Source organism: Idiotropiscis lumnitzeri, chromosome 4, assembly GCF_059441095.1.
Source record: "Idiotropiscis lumnitzeri isolate Australia: NSW breed Sydney's pygmy pipehorse chromosome 4, RoL_Ilum_1.0, whole genome shotgun sequence".
Classification (NCBI taxonomy): Eukaryota; Metazoa; Chordata; class Actinopteri; order Syngnathiformes; family Syngnathidae; genus Idiotropiscis; species Idiotropiscis lumnitzeri.
The window spans coordinates 1,971,068-1,995,994 of record NC_142394.1 but is presented as its reverse complement, the minus strand read 5'-3'; the positions used below and the strand labels follow the sequence as shown (position 1 = coordinate 1,995,994).

Sequence of the window (24,927 nt, the reverse complement as noted above, 5' to 3'; positions counted from 1 at the left end):
GATACTGCATATTGACGTGTCATTCAAGATGACAACACATTAACGTAATCTGCAGACATTTAAATTCTGTTACATCAGCATCAAATTTACATAAATACACATTGACAGAGTGAAATAAAAAAAACTAGAAATATGTAAAAAAAAAAAAGATTTTTAGCTTTTTTATTACAAACCACTAAGAATTTACATAATACAATTCTGTATCTTTGTATGCAAAACAAATGATATTTTACCTTCAGTCTGAACAGTACGATCCGCCTTCTGAAAAAAGGGTATTTTTCTCTGCGATGGTGCGGACGGAAATGACGTCACTTTTCAATGTCAGCTGAGCGGAGCAATTTTGTATGTCCACTTGTATTTTTCGGGGTCGAGTGAGTTTAACAAATGCGAGTTGGACCTCGGCGCGGTGCTGTCAAGCGTCCACTTCTACAGTTGGGCACCGTGCAGTTGACAAGAGATCTAATCGCGGTTTGTTTTGGTCGTTACATCATCAGGGCCTGGAAATCACCTGGGATGCTAAGCTAATGGGCTAGCTGTTGACAGTGAGCAGGCTTCGTGCTGGTCAAGGTTTGCCTCCCAACCTGCCTCGACCCTAAACATGGCCGTTTATGACGCAAAGGCGTCGATCTTCTTTTGAGAACATCATATCGGTTCATCAAAGAAGATTTGGGAGGCCCATGTCGGGAAGTTCGCGCAGGCTGACAGAGGAATTCTCTCGCACTCGGCACCGTCGTCCACTTGTACGATGTGGCTCAAGTTGTTCTTTTTGCTTCTCTATTTCATGGTTTTGTTCGCGTTAGCTCGGATATTCGAGGCGGTGGTTTGGTATGAGACTGGTGTGTTCGCGACACAGCTGGTCGACCCCGTTTCGCTCAGCTATAAGAAGCTGAAGACCATCCTGGAGTGTCGAGGGCTGGGTTACGCTGGGCTGGCCGAGAAGAAGGATGTCAGCCAGCTGGTGGAGAAATCAGGTAGATGACATAACATGCATTTGTTGTTTCATGCCTTAGCCGCTTTTCCTCCGAGTTCACATACTAACCAAACGGAACATTGGTTTCCTACCAAGACCTACCTCGCTCCACAAATTAGACTGCAACCTACAATGCCTGTTTTAACAGCTTCACTTTATGAACGTGAAATTCGCATCCTTGTCGATGTTTCCATGGAGTAAAACAAAGCCATACATGAATGATTTTCATGGTTGGAAGCTGAAAATGCGACATACGTGTAGCAAAAACAAGCAGACGACCCATTAAAGCTCATAAAAAACGGATTTCAAAGTAGAGATTATGACAACCTAGAACGAGAAATGGAATTTAAAGGGACACTTGATTGGGCTAAACATTGGCGCTTATATAATAGGTGTCTGTGTAAAATTGATATCAGCACAAAAATTCCCCCCTAAAAGAACTTGTAGAAGCGGGGGCTGTCATACTGTACATTACATTACATACGTGTGTGTGCGCGCGCGTGCGTGTGTGTAAAAACACATATATATATATATACGCATATATATACGCATATATATATATATATATATATATATACGCATATATATATATACGCACATATATACATACGCATATATATATATATACGCATATATATATATACGCATATATATATGCATATATATATATATATATATATATATACGCATATATATACATACTCATATATATATATATACGCATATATATATATATATATATACGCATATATATATATATATACGCATATATATATATATATATACGCATATATATATATATATACGCATATATATATATATATATATTATATATTATATATACTTGGCCTGCAGGGAGGATTTTATTTGGAGATAACAAAAAAGGTTCTGGTTGGATGAACAATTTTCATTTCCAGGTGTTCAAATAGTACGAATAGTTCATGTTTTTTTTTTTAATTGCTCCAATTTTTGCCAAATTATACTGCCAAGAGTGATGGCTTTTTTTTCTTTTTTAATTTGTCTATGAAAGTTCTTTTATATTTTCGGTTTCCCAGTAGTTGCTAATCATACAATCTTTTCAACAAGTTGAGTGACTTGTTTACATGGTTTGGGGATGAGATTACGCCGATATTGTTTAATAATTAAATTGTTTAATAACTAGGCTTCATACAACTCAACAGCATTTGATGGGAAAAAAAATATATATATATTGTTTTGAAAACTACAGGGGAGCTGACACACGGGGAGTTGTATTCAGCCATCAAGAAGGAGAACGAGCAAACCCAGGCAGGTGATGCCAGCAGCACACATTTCAGTGGAGAAATGCACTTCTATGAATTGGTGGAGGACACCAAAGACGGCATCTGGTTGGTTCAGGTAATTTCATTTATTGGTGTTATTTCACCACACATGAATGCTGGTACAGCAATTTTTTGGGGTGAGAACAAAAACGCAGCAAGTTGCTGCTGCTGAACTCCACAAAGTAGCATGGATGTATAATTTGCAACATTTGCTTTTTTGGTTTTTGTGTACTTATAAACTAGTATTTATCAAGGTTATATTAGTTTTTGATTTTTAATTATTAGTGTTTATTTCATTTAGTTTTTTTAATGTAAATATTTTTGATTAGTTTTCAGAGTGGGTTTGTTAGATTTTGTTTTGTTTTGAAAATGCTTTATATTAGTAGTTGTTTTTTTAAAATTATTTTAATTTAGATATGTTTCTTGTGTGCATGTAGGCATGTGCCAATATTACAATGCAACTTTATTAATACATAGATTCTGAAGGTATGATAATCCGAGCAAATGTATTGCATGTCACGGTATCATTACAATTACAGCTGTAAAATTTTAATTATTTGGATAAATACAAATAACATATTTTCCATTTAACACAATCTATTTTATTTTTATACATCCATCCATTTATCCAAACCACTTCTCCTCACGAGTTTGGCAGGCTTACTGGAGCCTATCCCAGCTGATTTCGGGCAGTAGGCTGGATACACCCTGAACTGGTTGCCAGCCAATGGCAGTATTTTTAAACAAAGTATCGTCAATAATATCTATTTATATCTCCTCAGTGTTGGTGTTTGCTCACTGGCCTAGAAGTGTTTGTTTGCCCCAAAATATGGCCGCTCAGATCAATAGGCGACGTTTTATAACATCATGTCAATACTCTCTATAAGTTTGACGACCCAATTGATTTCTTGGAGTGGGCGGAGCTGGTGCTAAGAGAAAAACACCACTTTGGGGGTGTTTTTGCTCAGGAATTAGCATTAGCAAGGTGAAAAGCTAAAAAAAAAAAGAAAAGCTATATAAAAAAAAAAACTTTAAAAAAGGAGAGATTTTTACATAATACAGACCCTTTAAACACTTTTTAACATCAAATATTGGTCTTGTTTAACAGTCCCCGGACTCCAAAGCACAGTAAGGGCAGTGCATAATGCTGCTTCTGAAGTTACTCGTGATGTAAACTAAAGCAAGCTAAGGTATTGTCTCGCCTTCCATCCCTTGTTTGCCTAGTTACCAACTTCTAAATTTGGTATTTGCAGCTTGAATTTCTGCTGAGAAATGTTCGACACGTAGCGCTGCTAAGCACCCACTAGCTTTTATCTGGAAGTCCGAGTTAAATTTGGATGGATGGATGAAAAGTGATTGGGGTTTATTTGGCTGCAACTTCATCCCGGTTGTGTGTGGACCGGAATGCGCTTAGTCAAGTGGCATCACGTTTCTTTGCTGAGCTAAGTGACAAAAGCAGAACAGCCGCGTCAACTTGCCGCAAGCACGGCTTGTTGCCTGTGAACGAAGTCATGTAGTGGTAATTGGCTGCCGCCAGATATCGCTTCTCGGTGGCACAAAGGACATTTTCACTGTAATTATGCTACGTTTTCATTAGTTTTGCAATTGTAAAATGTCATTTCAGTTATTACACTTATTTTCTATTTTAGTTATAATGTTGTTTTTCCAATTTTCTTTTGATTAACAATGGTAATCTTGCTGTCTGTGCAGGTCATAGCTCAAGACCGTGAAGCCCTGCTCAGTAAGTCCAACTGGGGGAAGATGGTACAGAAAGTGTCACAGTTTGGAATCCGAACTGGAACTTTTAACTGCTCTCATGACTACAGGTTGGAACCTGCACACTATTACAATCAGGGAACATTCTTAAGCAAATCAATATCTTTATTCTTTCTCTATTTCTTCTGGATCAATGATACTTAAAGTGAACAATTCAGAGTTTCTGTGTTGATATTGGATCTTATTTGGTAATGTAATATGGTTTGGGTGGTCTTTCAAAAGTGTAGTCTTATTTGGAAACCTATAGTTTATTATTGGAACTTAAAATCCTTTTGTGGTACAAGTATTGTTTGTAGTATGGAGAATATTAAATAGTGTTCAACATGAGTTTTGTTCGTGTGTCACAAATATGAAATAAAATATAAAAGGATTTGCGACTTAATATAATAGGTGCATACCCGTTCTATTTTACTTGGCATTTGTAAAGGCTATACACAGCAGACGTTAAGTTAAGACAACCTTTCTTGCAAAATACAAAGGGTTTCCCCTCAAATGAACACATTGCGTCATCTTAAATATGTGCTCTTCCTCGCCACCATGATCTGTTGTGTTCTTGACGTAAATCCCCAGCACCGACTGCAGATGACGTGCACCAGCAAAAAATTCAGAATAGTTGATGTAAAAAGAACATTCAAACTTGAATCGAATGATGAAATGGAATTAGGAATTTTCAAGTTTACAATTATCTCAGTGCTTCTCAAATAGTGGTTGGTTAAATTGATGAATAACTGGTTGCCCCCCAACAGTCCCCAAAAATAATCCGTGATATGAACGACATAGTGTACGTTAGATGTTTTATCTGGACATATATACAATGAATCGCTATATCGCACAACTCTGCATTGGTCATTCTATTCAGAATCAACACACAAGGGAAACATATATAGAATGGTTTGTTTTTCAGGAACGCAGGTACCATTTGGCTTTTTCTCTTCACTATTTTTATTAACTCAATACATGTTAACTATACAAATTTGAGAAGATTTGACTTTATTCTGAGTCACTAAATTCACGTTTTGATGTAATCCATAAATTGTTGTTACTGAGTGAATCTGTGTTGTGTTTTTGTTTCTGAAACAAAACTAATAAATTCAGAATAACCGTGCTTGGCCTGGGCAGGAAAATAGCAGCGCACATGTGCCAGAAGCTGAAGAAAATTGAAGTCATTATTTTTTTTTAAACAATGTAATAATATTCCTTCCTTGGGCAGGCTTGTAGAAAAAATAGAATACAGTTGGACAGATTAAATTCCATGAAACTGTCTTCGCTGTCTCATAACGACATGTCAACGTTGACGAGTGCAGTGGTTGCATGTGACGGTATTTTATGTTCTCTCCACAAGGTCGTGCATCAGACGCGGCTGGGAACGTTCCACTCTGGTCATGTCAGTCCCACAGACGTCAGCATCGAAGGGCAAAGTCATGCTGAAAGAATACAACGGCCGTCGTATCGAACCCGAACACATCTTCCGTTGGATGACCTCCCAGATGTCTCACCGCATCAAGACGCTGTCTTGTTCAGAGAAACTACTCGAGGAGTGGCGCCCCGACCCCCTTCACCCGTTAAAGATGTTTCTGTTCGCACCCCTGCCTCAGCCGCCTGTTTTCTTCTCCTCGCTCTCTGTGAAGTTCACGGGCAGGATCGAGTTCATATTTGTGGACGTAAGTCACTGGGACAACCACAGCAGCTTATTAGAGATCGGCGTGACACAGAGCCCCGCCTACATCCTGAAGATGCCAGAGGGCACATATCACTATGGCAACAGGTGACCGCTCAGTGTGAAATGAATCCCGATTGTTTCATTGTTGAAGTTTGAGGTTGACAAGGATTTCTGTTTCATTTATTTGTTGTTGCATTTCTTCTTTCTCCGCAGTACTGGCGAGTTCTTGTCTGTAGCAGCCATGGACACCTTCCTGCGATCAGTCCAACCAGAGGTCAATGACCTTTTTGTACTAAGTCTTGTCCTGATCAACCTGTTGGCGTGGATGGATCTCTTTATTACACAGGTAAACAACACGGCTCCACTCTAGTAGTTTGATTTGATTTGTATGGAATGTATGGCTGTGCGCCATCAATTACCGTTTATCAATTGATATATTCATTTCAAATTGTGTCTACACATCACTAACTGTCGCATGCCCTCCGAACCAAGGATGAGACTTTACCGATGATTTTGTGGTTTATTTTTGAGCAAGATGTATCCATGACCGTGTAACCTTAAAACCTAATCACTGTAAGAGCTTTTGCCTCTTCGGAGGGGGTGCAAGAAAAATAAACGTCCGTTTTCTGAGGCTCAATATGAAACTTTTTGCCGTACTCTTCGTTAAATTTACCTTAAGTGTGAACAGTACTAAACGGCAAGTTCGCATTCAAAATAAAAGCACATAGCTTAAACCGGAAATAGAACCTTTCAATGCAAATTTCAAATGAAAATAAAATACAATCAACAAAATCACCGCTGCTGTTCACAAAATATGAATATGGTTAGTTACACTAACACTGCATAATACAAACAGTAGCAACAACAAGAAGCACATAAGCCAATGCTTTAGTTGGTTGTTAAGGCCACACAAGTGAAATAGATTGAAATTGTGGCGGCGAGAATAATACATTATCATACTACTCAGTCTAGTTTGATTCAGCGTATTGTTTGATGTGAATATTAATGGTGATTATTTTTATGTGCAGGGAGTAACAGTGAAACGATTTGTTGTTCTAATACGAACACTTGGGACCTACAATTCCATCCTGTTGGTGTCCTGGCTTCCATTTCTGGTAGGAAAATGTATATTGTTTGACAAAAACACTCACTGTGCATTCATTGCCTATCAACACTGCTCCTTCCCTAACCTGTCAGTCACATTGCTCACCGCTTTGGGAGTCAGTAGTCACACACACACACAAGCACTCGCTGTGCACACTCGCACTAATGGTATGGCTCAGCATCAGAAAATATTTGAGCCATGATTGGTCGTTACCTGAGCCCTGTGAAACTGTGATGTCATTTTCAGTCGACACAAGTAGCAAAGTGGCCGACCCCTTAAATGACTAAGCGGATGGATTTTGCTACTTAACTCATATTCCACAAACACAATTTTAATCAGAATGCCATTTGTCGACTTGTGAAGGCACATAAAACGTGTTCTTGCTAAGATTTTTTGGGGCTTGACTTCCCCTTTAACAGATGAAAAAATAGCAATAAAAATTACTCTGGCTTTATATTTGATTTTTCTACATTTCAATGCATATGTTCAATATTCTTGTGAATCAAAGGATAATTGCTCTTAAAAAGCATGTATTTAATTATTTTAGCTCTAATATCATCACTATATCAGTGCCATAAACAAGCAAAGTTTATCGTGATAGTTGCTGGTAAAATATAGCATCCTGGAAAATGTGTTATTGAGACAGGTCTGTGAAACACATGGACAGAACTTGTATTTTGCCCCACTCCTTGAAAGTAAACTGCTCCAGTTATCTCTGATGGCATATTTCAGCTCCTCCCTGGGGTTGTCTGTTAGCTTTAGATCAGGGTTCATGCAAGGCCATGCCACAATACAATCATCCCTCATTTTTTACTGTTAATGGGGACCGACTCTGACTAACTCAGTGATTCTCAAATAGTGGGAGGGGGGCGCGTGTTACCCTGGGAAACATGTTTTTTTTCTCGCCATTGTACGGCTGAACAATGTATGGTTTTGGAACCGAAATTGCAATCTCAGACAACGCAAATTTGAGATTGTCAAAGCTGCGCTTTGTGCCCTTGGTTCACGCAGTAGGTCTCGCAGTACTGATTTAAAAAAAACAAAAAAGCGTTGCCCTGTTGCTCCTTGTCCCAGAGGTAATTTCTTTTGCCGCTACTTGAATACTAGCCGCCAAGCTATCTTGCGTCGCGGCAGTATGAGGTTTCTTTGTATTATATCTAAGTCCGTGCACAAAAGCAGCAACAACGAGCTGCGCGATGACAAATAAAAGACCGAGCTGACAAGAAGCGTTCTAAACGAGTCGCCGAACGAGGCGGCGCTAAGCGTACTAATCGCTAAAATGAATTACAGAGTAATCAGTGCTTCGATGTACGCTCGACTTTTAACAGAAGTATGACTCGAACTGCGTTTGGGCGGAGAGCCAGCAGCTATGAACAGAAATGTTGTATTCCAACCATTACGTATAGAAACATAAAATAAGACGACGGCTACGTTTGCAATTTAGCAGACGCTCTCAGACCGGAACGCGGAAACGGATGACATCACCACGACGAAGAGGTTTGACGTCAAACGTATTGTAGCGTCTTTAAAAGACCACGTCAGAATTCCATTCAGTTCTCGACTTTTTATTCTTACAGAAAACGGCTCTGTTGACCGTAACCAATCAAACACCGGGCAACTCGTTCCGTCATTTTCAACGGATCACTCTCTCGCTCGCTCGCTCGCACACACCTCCCGTCCAGTGAGTTGCGCGATGCATTCACAGAAATCGGACACAACACAACTCAGAGGAACACAAATGTCAACACGAGAACAGACAACAGAGAACCCAATTCGTTACAGTATAGTAAACATTTGTCATCTCATCAATATTTGCACCACTGAGTACTGAGTTTCGAGATCCTCTCAAGAATAGTTCTCAAAATTATATTTCTTATCAATTTAGCTTTGCTAAGGGACATTTTAATGATATAATCTAACATCAATATGCAATGAACATGTACATTCATACGAAATGTAAAAAAAAAAATGGTGGTGAGGGGGCGCGAATTGTTTTCTTCGGGGGGCGTGACAGAAAATAATTGAGAACCACTGGACTAACTGAATGACATTTGAATAACTGTCCAGGTGTCAATCAGCAAAGCACCCACGAAGGTGACACACCCGTTCACTTGACACCCTAAAATGATGCCATCACTCAATTGAACATCCCACCTGATCTCAAAGTATTCTGATTAGAAGGATATCAACATCTAGTTCTACACAACAGATTTGAGTTTCAGAACAGGAGATTGTTCAAAAGTGCCGTTGGTTTATTAACGACGAGACTGGCAGAATTGAACATGGGAAGATGCTGGGTCATTGCAACCAATCGGCTCACGCGAAAAATCTCTCGTGCTCTCATTAGTCAATCTCGGTAATCAGTCACGTGCCTTGTATGAGTGCCCGTGGGAATGTACCAAGTCTCCGGGGTAAACTCATCTCTTTGAAACAACGTGTCTTTCCGCAATATGGCTGCCGATATGGCTGTGTTTTTTTTCTAATTAATATATTGGAAAAACCTGTGAAGCACTGACGTAACAAAATGTGGAGAGGGAAGACCGTAATCCATATTTTGCTTTTTGCCCTTTTTTAGTGTTTTTTTGTCAATCTTTTCTTGCAGTGGCATTATTTTTGTCCAAAGCTGTTTCATTAGTTTTGTTTTTTTTCCCCCTAATCAGTCCGATTTGATCTTATGAACATCATTTTGATTTAATTATTGCTGTTTTATGTACTGACATTGAACTGTTGCAAGAGTTTGAGTGGATTTTTGAGTTGGTCACTAATCCCTATGTTTTCGCTAGGCGCTCCTCCAGCTGTCCTACCTGGACGCTCTATATGGTTACAGTCTGAAGTTGCTTCGCTATGCTGACACCACCACACTAGCCAGCGTGGTGAGAGCCGACTGGACCTTTTATTCATCCCACCCGGCTCTCTTCCTATCCACTTACCTGGCCCACGGCCTGCTAGTCGATTATTTTGAGAAAAAACGTCGCTGTGGCAACAGAAGCCAGGAGGACAGCAGCACTAACTTGGAGTGGCTGGCCAGTTTGTGGGAGTGGTACACATCCTACCTACTTCACCCAATCGCATCGCTACAACAGGTGCCGTCAGACTGGGATGATGACCCCAACTTCCTTTTTGAACGTTTGGCTTTCCCCGATCTCTGGCTCCGCCCATTAGTGAGCATGGACTACATTAAAGCTTTGCCCGCATGGAAGTTCCGATGTGGTGGTGCAGAGGAGCCGGATGAGGAGACTGATAGTTGTCGCTCAGATACGGACAGCAGTGAGTCAAGTGACTACACACCACCACCAAGCAGCCAACGGCAGGAGAGCACTCATGATGACGACACGCACTGTATCGACAGTAACGTGGCATGCACGTGCACTGCCAAGGCATCAACGCGCCACAGTTGCCAAGGCAACACGGACACCCCGTCAACTGAAAGCGTTTCTCGAAACGGGGACGGTGAGTGGTTGGGATGGCCCTGTGACATTCTGCGGTGCTCCGAATGCGTTGTGTGCCTGGAGAACTTTGTGAGTGAAGAACTACTGATGGGTCTCCCCTGTGGCCACGCCTTCCACCAGCAGTGCATTGTGGTGTGGCTAGACGCGGGCCGACACTGCTGTCCCGTGTGTCGCTGGCCCAGCTACAAAAAGAAGCAGCAGTCGCCGCATGTGCACGGTAGTTTTAGATGGGACACTTAATGAAAGGAGCCTTCCTTATCTTCATGTCTTCTCTAACCATAATTTTTTGGTTAATTAACGCAAGAAGGAAGTGTGTAGCACAACCTGCTTGGGGTGAGGGTGAGACATGGTAGGGACGCCAAAGCTAACTGTGTGTGCGCGTGTGAGCCAAGCTGCTGTCATGACCGTCAATGCTGCGTGTTTCCATTTCTGTACTGAACATCGTGTCTTCATGCTCCCATCTGCTAATAAATGTAATGGCCAGTCACCACGTGTCTCCGTTAAAAATTTGGGGTGTTCATAGAATTTCATAAACACAGAAGTGTAAGAGATTATGTTTATGACTAAATACTCAAATCCAATGTGTCAATACAATGCGCAATCGCGGCAGCTAGTTAGACTAAGCATGTCATTGAATAGCAGAAATTATGTTCAATGTTCTTTATTCGAATAAAGTCATGTTACTGGGGACATCAAATATGTTCAATCATTTTTCCATCGTAACATGCATACCTTTAGGTTCACTTTCTCAATTAAACGAGAGCCAGTACTAGTGTCAAAAGTCAGCCTTATAAATAATACTCTGGATTGACAATCCAATAAGTATTTCATGACATGGTGTGGCATAATGTCATGCAGTTTCTAATATTTTGGTGCAAGTGTTGCAAGTTAAAATATCCAAACATTTAAAATAAAATACCGATGAGTCTGACTGTCCATCTAATCTTCATTTTTGCATGCACGATATTTAATTCCTCTAATATTGGGTTTGCGTAGATGAAAACAAAGTCTGGTCACGGGTATTATACTTAATGCTGTCCTAAAGTGCAACAAACAGTATAATTCTGGAGTAGTTCAGCATGTAATCTGAAAGTTGAAAACAGTTAATCTAATTTAAAAACATTATACGGGGAAACAGGAATCCTTGTTGATAAGCAAAAAACATACAAGACATTGTCTTAAGGACAATGATCAAGTGTCAAATTGTATTTATTTATTTATTTGAAAGGGACGACCGGGTGGACTTTGGTTGCGGCACACGGGATGGCAGCAAAGCACAACATCAGTGTAACGTCATTTTAAAACGGAACCTCACAATACACTAGAGGTGCGATGAAACCCGTCGTAAATGCAGACGGTTTAGGAAACGAATATTATCATTATTGATCCATCCGTTTTCTTTATGAGTAGAGAGAGTAAGCACCAACATGAGCCTTGCGCTTCACGTCTGATGCAAATGTCCCCTTTGGTATGAGAGTCCCTCAGGGTCATGTAAACAAATACATTTTAACCAAGCCATGAGTGAGAAACACACTTTGCATTGGAAATAAACACTTTTCTTTTTCCAAAATGGCCTCCGGTTCTCCAAAAATACTAGCCCATATCTTTGCTTCTGTTATTGCTTTAATGACAAATTTGGTGTGCTTCAAGTTGTTCAAAACATTTGCCCTTACCAAGACAATTGGGGAGTAACTATTCACATTTCACACACAGAATTGTGTCATCACACGACTTATCTTTTCCTTGAAAAAAATTCAAAAAGTATTTAAGCAGTCAGTTAGCCTTTACAAACGAGCTCCCACTACAACACGTCTGGCGAGACTCCTTGAAGGCGGGCTTCTCCCTTGACAACATCCCATCCGAACTAACGACTGAGGATGCTGTTGGCAGGTGTTGTTATCAGAGGTGACAGGTTAACACTGAGGTTTGTATTACTTTTTACTAAGCATAATATAACTAATAACTGGCAACAATGCAAATCTGCTGGTGTTATTGCAATACAGACAGTGTTCCTTTTAACACAACAACAACATATACAATCATAACCTAACACGCATGTTTCTGGAATGCGGGAGGTAACCAGAGGACCTAGCGAAAACCCACGCAGGCACAGGCAAACTCCGCACACGAAGGCCAGGGCTGGATTTGCAAGCTTTATAATATTTCCTGGCTTGGGTTGTTATGTTTCGTTGTCACAGAGTGCCTGAAAAACAATGATCAAACACCACCAAATTTTATCTGCTCATTCGTACACTTACTCACTTTAATCTGCCAAAAATATGAAAGCAATCGGCACATTATTTTGGATTTTATTGATATTAAATGTTAGCTCTTATATGGGGGAAAAAAACATCTTAACATTAAATGAAGTTTAAAAACACAAAAACAAAACTGACAACTAATGATTACAAAAAAAACAAATCTGGTTATGGCTCAAGTGCCTTTGTAGTAATCTTAGCTTTGTAAAACGATTTTATGGACACCCTGTATTAGTAACCTTAACATATTCTCATATGTAAATGCGTTTAAAACAACAAAAGTACAAAGTACAAATGGAAATCTATTTCCATTTCCATCTTATCAATAAATTTGAACAAATGATAAAAAACAAAACAGCTCTGTCAAAAACAAACAAATAAATTAGGATGGATACATTACAATGGATCTCTTTAAGTAATTAATTAATAAGTAAAAATAAGGATTACAAATATGTCGCCACCTTTTGAGTACCATTGACCTAAAGCAATTTATTTACTTACTGTAATTTCAGAATACTGGGTTGTGTGGAGGGTCAACCCAAAATCATTCACACGGGCGTTGAGGTGCGTGAACGTGTAGCGGCAGCCCATTTTTATACTGACCAAATTGGCCTCCCGCCAAATGGCTATGGTGACCTCGACATCATTCTGCAATAGTTAAAAAAATGCATATTCAGTGTGTATGATTGAAATGCATAAACAGGAAAACTATAAATGATGTACTTACTTTTTTTAAGGTCACCTTGCGCATGGGCACAGGCCGGGTCCCACGCAGCCGCACCATGCGAATTTGACGCATCTAATGTGGACCAAATGGAAAAAAAACATTTGTATGTCTGCGCGCATGATGTGTGTGCAAACAGAACTGACAGAGGCTGACACGGAAGAACAACAGAAAGAAAAGTGGGTACCCTCGCAATAAACAGCGCATTGCAATGATTGTGTTGGAATGAGCTCCCATTAAATGTTAGGCACGCCCCCTCTCTGTCCATTTTTAAAACCCGTTTGAAGACACGTTTTTAATGTTTAGCTTTCGACTCAACATGAGACTGTCACTGTTCTGCTGTTCTTCTGGTATCTATTGTAAATGTGTTTATGTGTTTTAATTACCTGCTAATTCTTTTGACGGCATATGGAAAGCGCTTTGTTACAGCTCCAGCTGTTGTGAAATGCGCTATATGAATGAGATTTTATTGTGTTATATTGCAATGCTTAATGCAAGGGAACACATGTTTTTATATGCATCAATGTCATTCTGGTAGGGATCCAACAATTCACTCAAGCGCGATTCGATTCGATATTTCTCTTTTTTTTTTTTGTTAAATTGCTGCCATGCTTGTCTCTGTGCACTTGTGTGGTGCTGCAGCCATCCACAAACGCAATACGCATTGACGTTTAGTGCAAGCGTGTAAATGTTTTGTGCATTTAAATGGAACCAGAAACAATAGACTATGCCGAGATGCGCTGTTACTATGAAACTACCCATCCATCCTTTAATCTATCCATCCATTATCGGTATCGCTTGTCCTCATAAGGGTCGCGGGGGCTGCTGGAGCCTATCCCAGCTATCATCGAGCAGTAGGCTGGGTATACCCTGAACTGGTTGCCGGCCAATCGCACGGCACACATAGACGAACAACCATCAACCATCCACGCACACACCCATTCCTCAGGGCAAATTAGAGTGTTCAATCAACCTGCCATGCATGTTTTTGGAATGTGGGAGGAAACCGGAGTACCCGGAGCAAGCCTACGCAGGTACGGGGAGAACTTGCAAACTCCTCACAGGAAGGCCGGAGCCGGAATCTAACCCACGACCTCTGCACGGTGAGGACATCGTGCTGACCAGTCGGCCACCGTGCCACCCGTGAAACTACCCATAAGCCCCAACAGAAATCTGTGTGGTCCCAGTTAAGTGATTAATTTGATATTCTAAAATACATTTGAAAACATATTTTCTCAGCCCCCTATCTGAACCAAGCAACCCTCTTTAGCCCCAGAAGAGAAAAAAAATCCTCTAACTGTCCCTGGTTGGAACGCAATTTTTATTCTGAGGGAATGTTTTTTTTCCCGCATGTTACCTTTGGAGCACTATGTATGTGCGTGTGTGTGTGTTCACAAGTGTATGCAAGTGCAAGCGTGCGTGTGAGTGTGGAATATACTTACGTCAGTTATGTAACCATCCAAGGACACCATCTCCTCAGGTGGTTTGTTTTTGACCTCCTGAGGAGATGATGTTGCCGAGACCGGGTAGATGAGTTGACGCGCCTCAGCCTCCATGGCAGCATCAACGGTCACGGTGCGGCCCACGTAGATCTTGGATTTGGGCCGGGTGAGCAGAACAGAGTCTTGAGTCCCAAATCCAAAATGTGCAAAAACAAAACTGTTGCCCTCTGTGACTTGGGCCGCCAGTTCATCAAAAAGAAAAACTTTATACATTTTTGCCCCATCACAGAGGGCAACAGTAAAGTTGTTGTAGGCCCCACCCATTTGCAGGGTCCCATTTGGAGTAAAGGACCAATATTTGGCCCGGATGTGCTGTCTTTTGGCCACAACCTTTGCTACTAAAATACTGGATGTCATCCTGAAAGAGAAAGTGGTGAAACAATTAAAATCTATTATTTTATTTTTTATCGGTGCATATTTTGAGCGGTTTATATCGATATTAAATAGATTTTCGATGCATCTTGACATCCCTGGTAGTTACCCATGGAACTTTCAAATGATTTAATCATTAATCTCATATTTAGTTATCATAATAATATCGCACATGACACACGTTCACATTTATTTTTACTGTCTACATATCAAAGACATCAAAGGTATTTTAAAAATTGAGATAAAGTCGTACCACATCCGCTACAAAAAACCCACAACAATGCAGATCTTATTGTAGGCTGGCAGAGTGGTCTAAGGCGCCGCGTTCAAGACCCAGTCTCCCCAGGAGGCCTGGGTTCGAATCTCGAATTTCCCCATTGTGGGACTAATAAAGGGAATATTATTGTTATTATTATTTGTAATTGAATAAAATAGTTTTTTTTAAAAAAAGGCTGCTTGCAAAGATTTCAACGATCCACCAGGTGTCAGTGATGAACACACAGAATCAACAGATCAGAAATGTGCAGCAGCTATTGCAGATAGTCGAGTTTACTAAAGTGGTTTAGTAACATTTACTGGCTTGCGGTTGGAGCTTATGTTGCTAATTAATAGAATCGTACCGATACCACTACTAGTATCAACGTCAATACGATACACCATTAAAACAGTGGTATCGACAAATAATGTGCCGATACCATTTAGCGATACTCTAATTGAAGTGTCTCAATCTCACAAACATGAAGAGTGACGGAAATTGGCTGTTTATTCAACATCCTCTCTGATTTTGAACCGCTTCTGAATACTGGGGCAAAGATGATTATTGTATGCTTTTTACATTACTTGTGCTGTTTTACATTCGACTAAGTCGTAGAATTTGAGTGTTTAATTTGACAAATAATGGATTGGTTGGTTCTAGATCATTTGCAAAGATGATATGTTGGTATGGCTCTTTTTTTCTTATAGATAGGCTAAGTATTTGTTGTCTATGTATTTCACCATATCTCCGCACAATAAGTCACCGAGGGCAGTAATAATGAACAGTATAATGTACAATTATTTTTTTTAGGAGATCCTAAGTTTTATAAAGGACATATGATACGTTAAACATTTTCTGTTGGCGCTTCTAAGCATAGATTTCATCAATAACAAGACCAAGAAATTTTAATTCATTTATCCTTTCTATTTCAAGAGATTCAACAATGATTTTGACTTATTTTATTTGAGCTGGTACCAAAGATTGTGAACTTCATCTTATTTAAATTCAACAACAATTTATTTTTAACAACCCAGTTTTTTCAACAAATTTCATTTAAAAAGATTTTCCCCGAAACAAGGTGCCATGGATAACAAATAAATACATTTTAAAAAAGTGATCAAAAATATGAACAACAGAGTGTTAATTGCATGCATGCTAGGTAGGCGAACCATGAGATGTTGGCCAAGTCTTATACCGTGTGGAGTGGACCATTTTAGAAATGTCATCACTGTCACTCAAAATGCGCAATCGTTTATTTTCTATATAAATAAAATTGTATTGTATTGTATTTTATTTAGTCATTCAGCAGCGGATGAACTTGGCGGATACATACATACCTGCAATATAGTCTTATTAGATGTGAAATGCATATCACGAAATAATCAAATAGTGGAACATACAAGGCAATGGAACATAATTTTTTTTTTTTTTTGATAATAACAATGACTGTTTTGAATATGTTGTAAGTTAGCAAAAGGTGGCCCAGTTTGCAGCCACACTGGAAATAGAGTTTTGGAAGGTCATACCATAATGGCGACCCTATTTTTAACAGACCATGCACAAGGCCCAGATCTTTATTTATTTATCTATTTTTTTTTAAAACACTATAAAATGTTGATTTACGTTGCACGAAGCGGACCACAAGGGTCTTAAACCGCGTGCAGTTGATCATTTTAGGAATTTTGTTACCCTCAAAATGCGCAGTCTGTGCTTCGAGGTTCCGAAGTTGGAGTGGGACGATACGGGTAACTCACGATTCGAAACTGTGACGATATGTGGCCCACGATAACAATAAAATCACAATACACAATGTCTAAGATATTCAATATATCATTAGAAATCTCTTCAGCGATATATCACGAGATATGTGACTGAAAAAGAAAAAAAATGCCCATAAAAATGAAAACATCTGTAATTTTTTTTTCTATGCCAATACGTGTACAAAGTACAAAGAAAGGTACATTTGCAAAGTACCTCACTGCCGCTGAGTCTTAACACTGTAGCTACGGCTGGACAAATTAAAGTGCACAAACATTAATAGCATGTTTTACGTAAACCAAGACACTGCATAGCTTTCTGAATCTGAAATGTCAGTCGCAACTGTCACTAAAAGTGCTTTACGTTAACTCGCCCAGTGGACACATCAAGGCATATTCTTCTTGAAGAACACTAACTGAAAAACATGCTCAGACGTAAGAGCACACCAAAGGGAAACTTTGCTTTCAAAGCAGTAGTGATTGTCGGCTGTCTTGGTTCGCCTTTTTTATCACTTGTGATTAGTAACCGTGATAGCGAACGAGGTGGCTTTGCAGATTCGTAGTGTTGATGTTATATTTTACTTTGCAAAACAGTTCTTGCAGATTGCATACTCTTTATCCAGTGTCATCACACTTTTGAGTGGAAACAAGCCGGTGGGTCTTTGATTTGTTTTTTGTGTTTTCCGCCATTCTAGCATTAGTTCTTCTTCTATTGTAAATTCTTCACACTCTTCACCGGCTGCTCCATCCCGGCAATTTTATAACCGTTTGCCGCATTAGCGCCCCCACAGACAGGACAGGAGAGATTAAATACGGACGGTGACGACGAGGTAAAGCCATTATGTGAGTTGTTTTGAAATATTGATACTTGCCGCCAGGCAATCGATCATTTATTGCGACAGAGTTAGCAACAATGTATTGCAATATCGATTTTTGTCCCCCACCCTATAGGCTTCCGTAGCTATGCGCTTTTTCTTTTTTTTTTTTCCCAGAAGTAACCCCTGTTCCTGATCAGGAAACCCCGTACATGCGCTCAACACTCCCCTCCCACCCCACCGGGAAACGAACGTAAGAATCTCATTCATTTTCCCACGGTGTCCAGGGAAGGGAGGGGCTAACAATGACTTCGGACGATTTATGACAAATAAATAAATAAACATAAAGTTGCGCAAATAATCGAAAGATCGCATGGAAAGTGTTGAATATGGAATATTTAAATAAGTGTTCATTCATAATTTTACGGACAACGGTACTGTGTGTCGTGTAAGAGTTATCGATCCCCATGTGCGCTCCTAGCTAGCAACCCTTGATGAAGGAACATGCTAAATTAAAATGAATATTCAAAATTATATATTTAACAAAGGCAATTTTTGGAGCCAAAAGTGAAAGAAAGTGAGATCTACGACCAAAATCTAATTTTGTGACTCTGACATATCGATTACAGTCAACATGTACAGCACAGCTAAAGGTAACCAAATTGGCATTTTAGATTTTCTACCTGATAAAGGGACAATTACACACTAATAATTACAGAGTAATACAGAAATAAATAAATCTTATAATGGCATTTTACAGAGAATAGGCTCAAAGATACACAATAGTGTAAAAAAAAGTTGAAAAGGAGTTTTCTGTATGTCTAAACTAATAATCATCCTACCCCCTGGTCAGTCAACTGTCGAATGAAAAATGGCCGCCTACGTCACGGTGATCAGCCCAAACGCCCTCCACATACCGACGGCAATAAACAATTAATGCAATAATGGATTTTTGTTTTTGTTTTAAAGCTATAAACTAGACTCTGTTTTGTAAGACTGGGTATATAGCCTACTTTTTTGGGCCAATTTATTTTTGATGTGATGATATTTTAAATATATTTTCTTCTGTTACATTGGGGAAAAAAGTTAAAATTAAATGAAAAGGAAAATGCAAAGCAGAGGTGCATATATCCAAGGGATAAAATGTGTTTTCTTAGTAAAGCATTCTTAAACTTGCAATGACCCACCTTTTGTCAAAACTGCAACGTTTTTTGCATGCACATACCATGTATTGTTGGATTCATTTCATATAATGACATTAAACACGGTCACTGATGGTGTAATGGTACACTCGCCCGAGTTGTGTGCGCGCAGCGTGGGTTCAGTTCGCAATCAGTGACGGTGTCTATGTCTGCCCTGTGACTGGCTGCCGACCAGTTCAGGGTGTAGTGCGCCTTTCGCCTGTAGTCAGTTGGGATAGGCTCCAGCACCCTCCCGCGACCCTGTACAGGATTAGCGGTGTGGATAATGACATGACATAATAACATTAAACACAAATTAATTAATCAGAGCAGACTCAAGACTTGATGTGTGCGGCTGTCTGCCTTGACCAATATTTATAATGTACTACTGCTACCCCCCCCTCAAAAAATAATGAATTACTTTTGAAAAAACACCACATTATGGTATAATAGACAATACAAAATTATCTAAAGTTTTGCAACTTCAATCATACATGTATTAGTGAAAAACAAGAACACAAACAGAGAACAAAATGCACACAAAAAATAAAATAGCATTACCCACAAAAAAAACTGTATTTCAACAAAACCTTGAATCAAAATCAGTTGGGGTCAAACTATTGGGGTTTACTTTCTTTCCATATGTTGGGAGGTGCTGCATTTATTGTCAGTAATTTCTTGTGGATTATTTGCGGATGTTGCTAGTCATACTTTGTGATCCAAAGGTGGGAGGATGCAACAAATGAAGGTTGATTCACCCCAAGAACACTTGGTTGACCGTAGAGATTCAATATAAATAAATAAATAAATAATTAAATAAATATGCACACAGCTGTTGCATCCACTAAGTTTTCAAAAATTCTTTCATACAAAATTCCACGTGGCAAGACAAAAAGTCATATTTGAATATAATAATAATAATAAATGAATAAATAGGGGTGGTTAGCATGATGAAATCACAGCGCAGAGGTGGCGGTTCAATTCCGGCTCCTGCCTTCCTGAGTAGTGTTTGCATGTTCTTCCCGTGCCTTTGTGGGTACGCCGGTTTCCTCCCACATTCCAAAAACATGTATGGTAGGTTGATTGAACACTTTAAATTGAGTGTAAGCATGCATGGTTGTCCGTCTGTGTGTGCCCTGCGATTGGCTGGCAACCAGTTCAGGGTGTCCCTCGCCTACTCCCCTATGACAGATAATGGATTGATATAAATAAATAAATAATCATTTTGGGGGAGGATTACAAAACATCATGACTTCAGTTTTTGTCACTGTTTTTGTCAGGAATTTTAGATTTATCCATCCATCCATTGTCTGTACTGCTTCTCACAAAAGTCACAAGGGGTGCTGGAGCCTAGGATGTGCTGCTTGTTAAAAGCTAACGCTCTCAGCAATTCACGATGCCCACAATTCACAAATCTGATTTAATCAGGTTATACTTTTTTTTTTTTAATTAGGCAAATCTGAAAGCGCTAGAGACAGTATGATGACGTGGGAAACTTGCATTTTTTCAGTACATCAGTTTTTATATGTTTTTATTTGTAAAACAATTAATATACAAAATATTGACTCGCGGTTACATTTTGCTTCTTGAAATATTGTGCTCTCTTGAGGAGGACACCCTGCTACAACTTCCGAGGACAATTAACCCCTTTGAACATTCTGTGTCCCCTGGTCTTGACCTGTACACGCAAGTCTTGGATTTTCTGGCAAACCAACAATAACATTCAGATAGGAACTAATTAATGTTTTTTTACAACTATGCAGCAAGTTTACTATAGAACAAGCAAAGATCTATTCAAACTCAATGAAATCCGCCACCATAAAGTATGGCTTCACTCATAATTTTTCTGAAGTCAGTGAAAGTGCTCACAATCGGGTAACAAACTGTGTGACCTCCAACCCAATCTGAGCAGTTGTGGTCAAAGTTGCATGTTATTTCTAAGTCTAAGTCTTTTCTCAGCAGCGAGGATGGCGATCCGGGATTGGCCGTCATCCACTGCAGCACATGTTGGACGGACAGAGGTGCATGCCGCCTCACCCGCTGCATTGTTTGTCTCCTGGTCTATTACAAAGATTCAAATAATCAAAGTTTAAGGAAAAGAAGTTAAAACAAGTTTCTGTAAGGAAAAACGTTTTCTTTGCCTTAAAATAATTACAAACAATCTGAATGGTGATTTGCATATTGGTATTGCTATGTGTGCATTGTACCTGACAATTCTTTCTTGTAAAAAAAATCTTGGAGAATGTTGATGATCTTCCTCTCAGTTCTGTCCTTCAATGTCTGTAACTGCTAGTGATGGGAAAATGAAGCTTCAAATTCGCTTCATGAACCATCTGTTGTATTCTTGAGTCCTGTAGATGGCACTGTTGATATAGAAAAGGGGTTTAAAAAATGGCAAGTCACTGTCCTTTCAGCCCAATGTTGAACAGAGAGTGCTATCTACTGGAGTGCAAAAATACTACAACTGGTTCATGAAGCAGATTTGAAGCTTCATTTACCCATCAATAGTAACTGCTCCTAAAGGTTTTCTTCCGGATTTAGAAAGACTTGACGAGTTGACCAATGTTCAACAGTTTTAGTTTCTACATCAATTGCTGATAAACACCATTTTTGGTGAAAAACTGTGACAGAAATTGACAATTACAAAAATACAATTCAATATGTCCACATGCAAAACACTCTCTAGTCATGGTCACATACCGTTTTGCCTTCCAAACAGGAAATTGAGGATAATTAGATCAAAGCTCTCGCCATGTGCACCTTACGCTTTTGTCTCTTGGCTCAAACTGATTGACACCACTCCTAATTAACAGGAACCACACCTGGCACTCAATGGAACCTTTAATTATAACAGCAGGGGGCACAATAACCAAAGCAAATGTGGCTTTTTTAGTAAAAACATCCACTGTCATTTTACCATCACTTTGGAAGATACATCACGTATTACTGTGATCTTAAAACCAAAACAGTTACAATGTCCCATTTTCAGTCAAATGTGATTAGCAGTTCATCATGATGAAAGCCGCATCAAGCTACAAAAATAGTGCAGATTTCTTTTTGCGTTAAACTCTGACTACACACTTGAATGAAATACAGGAAAATTTTACAACTGAAGAGTTGGACAGTGTAAGAAAAAGATATGAGACTGTTAAACTCAATACTTGGGTGATTTTCCCAGAAACAAACAGGGAGTGAAAAGCTTCAATGTTTGCAGACATCTGGTCCAGTGGGCCATCCAGTTCGAGGCCCTTTCTAATTTGCTGCAGCATTGGGATCAGTCTTGTTATAGAATGTAAGACAATTGCTCTTTAAAAACACACCGAAGCATTGTGATAAACAATGAAATATCCAAGCAGTGCTGATTTATAGAAAAAAATAAATAACACTTACCGAATATTTCTGTCTTTGATGTCCATATTGATATGGCTTGAGTATGTGCAGGTTACAATGTCATCTGATAACAATACAAGAGACTGGTAGCATTTTCTACTTGAAACAAGTACATCTTAAAAATCTAATCATTTTTATTCATATTCATTAGGGTTAAAGTTCTGTTCTCCTTGCTGATAAGTAGACAAAATACTAGACCTGCCACATCCGCTGTGGACAGATTACTGAAATCCACCTCCCTGATGTGGAGGAATTTGTAGCACCGCTCCCTCTTGAAGGCAGGTGGTGTATGGCTTGATATTGGTGCCACTAGAAACTGAATCAGAATATTTTTTATTTGAATGTGAATTGCTTAACTTGAATATTTGAATTGAAAAATTGGATATGAATTACATAAATTGTATATTTATTGTTTCATTTGAAACAGTTTTTTATCGGAATTGTTTTCTGTTAATTGCTGAAACCCAATAAACTTGAAAATGAATTTAAGACTGTAAAATGCGTTTTAAATTCCTAAAAAAAAAAAGTGAACCTCACTAAAAATTTGATATTATTTGATATTCAGGTCGCCGAGTAAAAGTTCAAACCTCAGTGACGGAACGGGAACTTTAGGGTGCCTCTAGGATGAGCAAAGGATTGAAGGTACATAGATCTCCTCTTCGGCCAATCAGCATCTTTGTTTTGCGGGCCATAAACTGTAACATTAGTATTGCCAGCACCAATATCAGCCCATAGTGGTGGACCACCTTGCACAAGGCTGACTGCCATTATTTCACCTACAGTTCTGTGTGGAAAATGGGAGAATTCTTGTGTTGTGTAAAGGTTAATATAACCAATCAGAGTTAATGTTGTTATTCCAGCCAATCAGGGGACTTGTTACAGGAATGTGGGGTGGTAAGGAAAACATGAGTCGTCATAGTAAATGTTAACAAGCAAGTTAACCGTTCTCTCTCTCTCGTTATTTAATCACACAATAACGTAACATGGTGTCAGAAGTGGGATCTTCGTGAATCGCGGGAGGATACGTTCCCATGAGAAGAATTGCCCGGACGAGACGATCGGGTGGCTACATTAGGCTCGAAGCTAACGGTGGCTCGCTAACGCCAGGCTAGAAGGCCGAGAGAGGAGCCGACTTCGCCGAAGGTGCGTCGGGGGAGACGTAAACAGGCGAGAAGGCGGCCGATAAAGCTAAAAAGAAGGACAACGAACCAAGGTGCCATTTAAGCTATAATTAAAAAGAAAAAAGAAATGCTCAACAACCCTCCAGCACTGGCGAGCAGTGTCCAGCTAGCTCCACCCGGTAACTTTGACTTCAGCAATGCAAATGAATGGCCAAAGTGGATACGACGGTTTGAACGTTTCAGAATAGCATCAAGTTTGGATAAACAGTCGGAAGAGTACCAAGTCAACACCCTGATGTATACTCTAGGAGATGAAGCTGAAGATATATTGAGCGTGTTGCCCTTAAGCAGTGAGCAGAAGAAGGTATATACAGATGTGAAACAAGCCTTTGAGAACCACTGTGTGAGCAAGAAAAATGTAATTTTTGAGCGTGCACGTTTCAATCGAAGAAATCAAGAGCCGAAAGAAAGTGCAGAATCATTCATCACTGCTGTCCATAGTCTTGCAGAACACTGTGCATTTGGAGCACTAAGAGAGGAGCTTATCAGAGACAGGATTGTTGTTGGTCTAAGAGATGCAAAGTTGTCAGAGTCATTACAGATGGACCCGGATCTCACACTTGAAAAGACAATATGCCGAGTGCGCCACAGTGAAGAAATAAAGAGGCAGCAACCGGTACTGCGTGGCAGTAGGGATGAGAGCGAGTCGGGAAACATAGATGTGATGACTACAAAATGGAAAACCCAGAGGACCTCAAAAGGAAACAGGAGCAGCGCATGTCCCAAATCAGGAAATAGGCATAAAGAGGTGAACTGCGGGAGATGTGGAAATAAAACAAACCACGCGTGGAAGGACTGCCCTGCTAAAGATGCTGAATGCCACAAATGCAAAAAGAAAGGACATTTTGCCCGGAAATGTCGGTCAGCTGGCAGCGTCCATGACATCACAGATGACTCTACGGAGTGTAACTCTGACGTCACCTTTCTGGGAGAAATTATTATTGCAATGGACGATGTTGAAAATGAATGGACAGAACATCTTGAATTAAATGGAGAAACCAGAGAGTTTAAATTAGACACTGGAGCAGGAGTCACAGCTATTCCGTTTCACCACTACTCAACAGACAAACATGGGACTTTGAAACCCCCGAAAATTCCCTTGTACGGCCCGGGCAGGCAGCCCTTGGAGGTAAAAGGCTACTTCAGAGGAAAACTGAAGGTGAGAAATAGACACACTGAACAAGACATCTATGTGGTGAACAATTTGTCTAAATTACTGTTAGGACTTCC

General features: G+C 39.7%; 1 protein-coding gene and 1 long non-coding RNA gene across 2 annotated transcripts; one reads left to right on the top strand and one right to left on the bottom strand.

Moving 5' to 3' along the window:
* The first annotated feature begins 282 nt into the window (after nucleotides 1–282).
* Nucleotides 283–10,958, top strand: rnf103 (ring finger protein 103). Its single transcript, XM_088292561.1, has 7 exons — nucleotides 283–971; nucleotides 2,199–2,347; nucleotides 3,982–4,097; nucleotides 5,390–5,812; nucleotides 5,921–6,053; nucleotides 6,736–6,822; nucleotides 9,596–10,958. Exons 1-7 carry the CDS (start codon nucleotides 746–748, stop codon nucleotides 10,499–10,501), a joined length of 2,040 nt encoding a protein of 679 aa, XP_088148687.1. The 5' UTR covers nucleotides 283–745; the 3' UTR covers nucleotides 10,502–10,958.
* A 9,759-nt stretch (nucleotides 10,959–20,717) lies between these two features.
* On the bottom strand, nucleotides 20,718–22,834 carry LOC148337812 (uncharacterized). The gene is made up of 5 exons (XR_015842901.1): nucleotides 22,715–22,834; nucleotides 22,517–22,580; nucleotides 21,827–21,965; nucleotides 21,334–21,489; nucleotides 20,718–21,187 (listed from the first exon to the last, which is right to left on the bottom strand). It is a non-coding gene; the product is annotated as an uncharacterized LOC148337812 (long non-coding RNA).
* Between the last annotated feature and the right edge of the window lie 2,093 nt (nucleotides 22,835–24,927).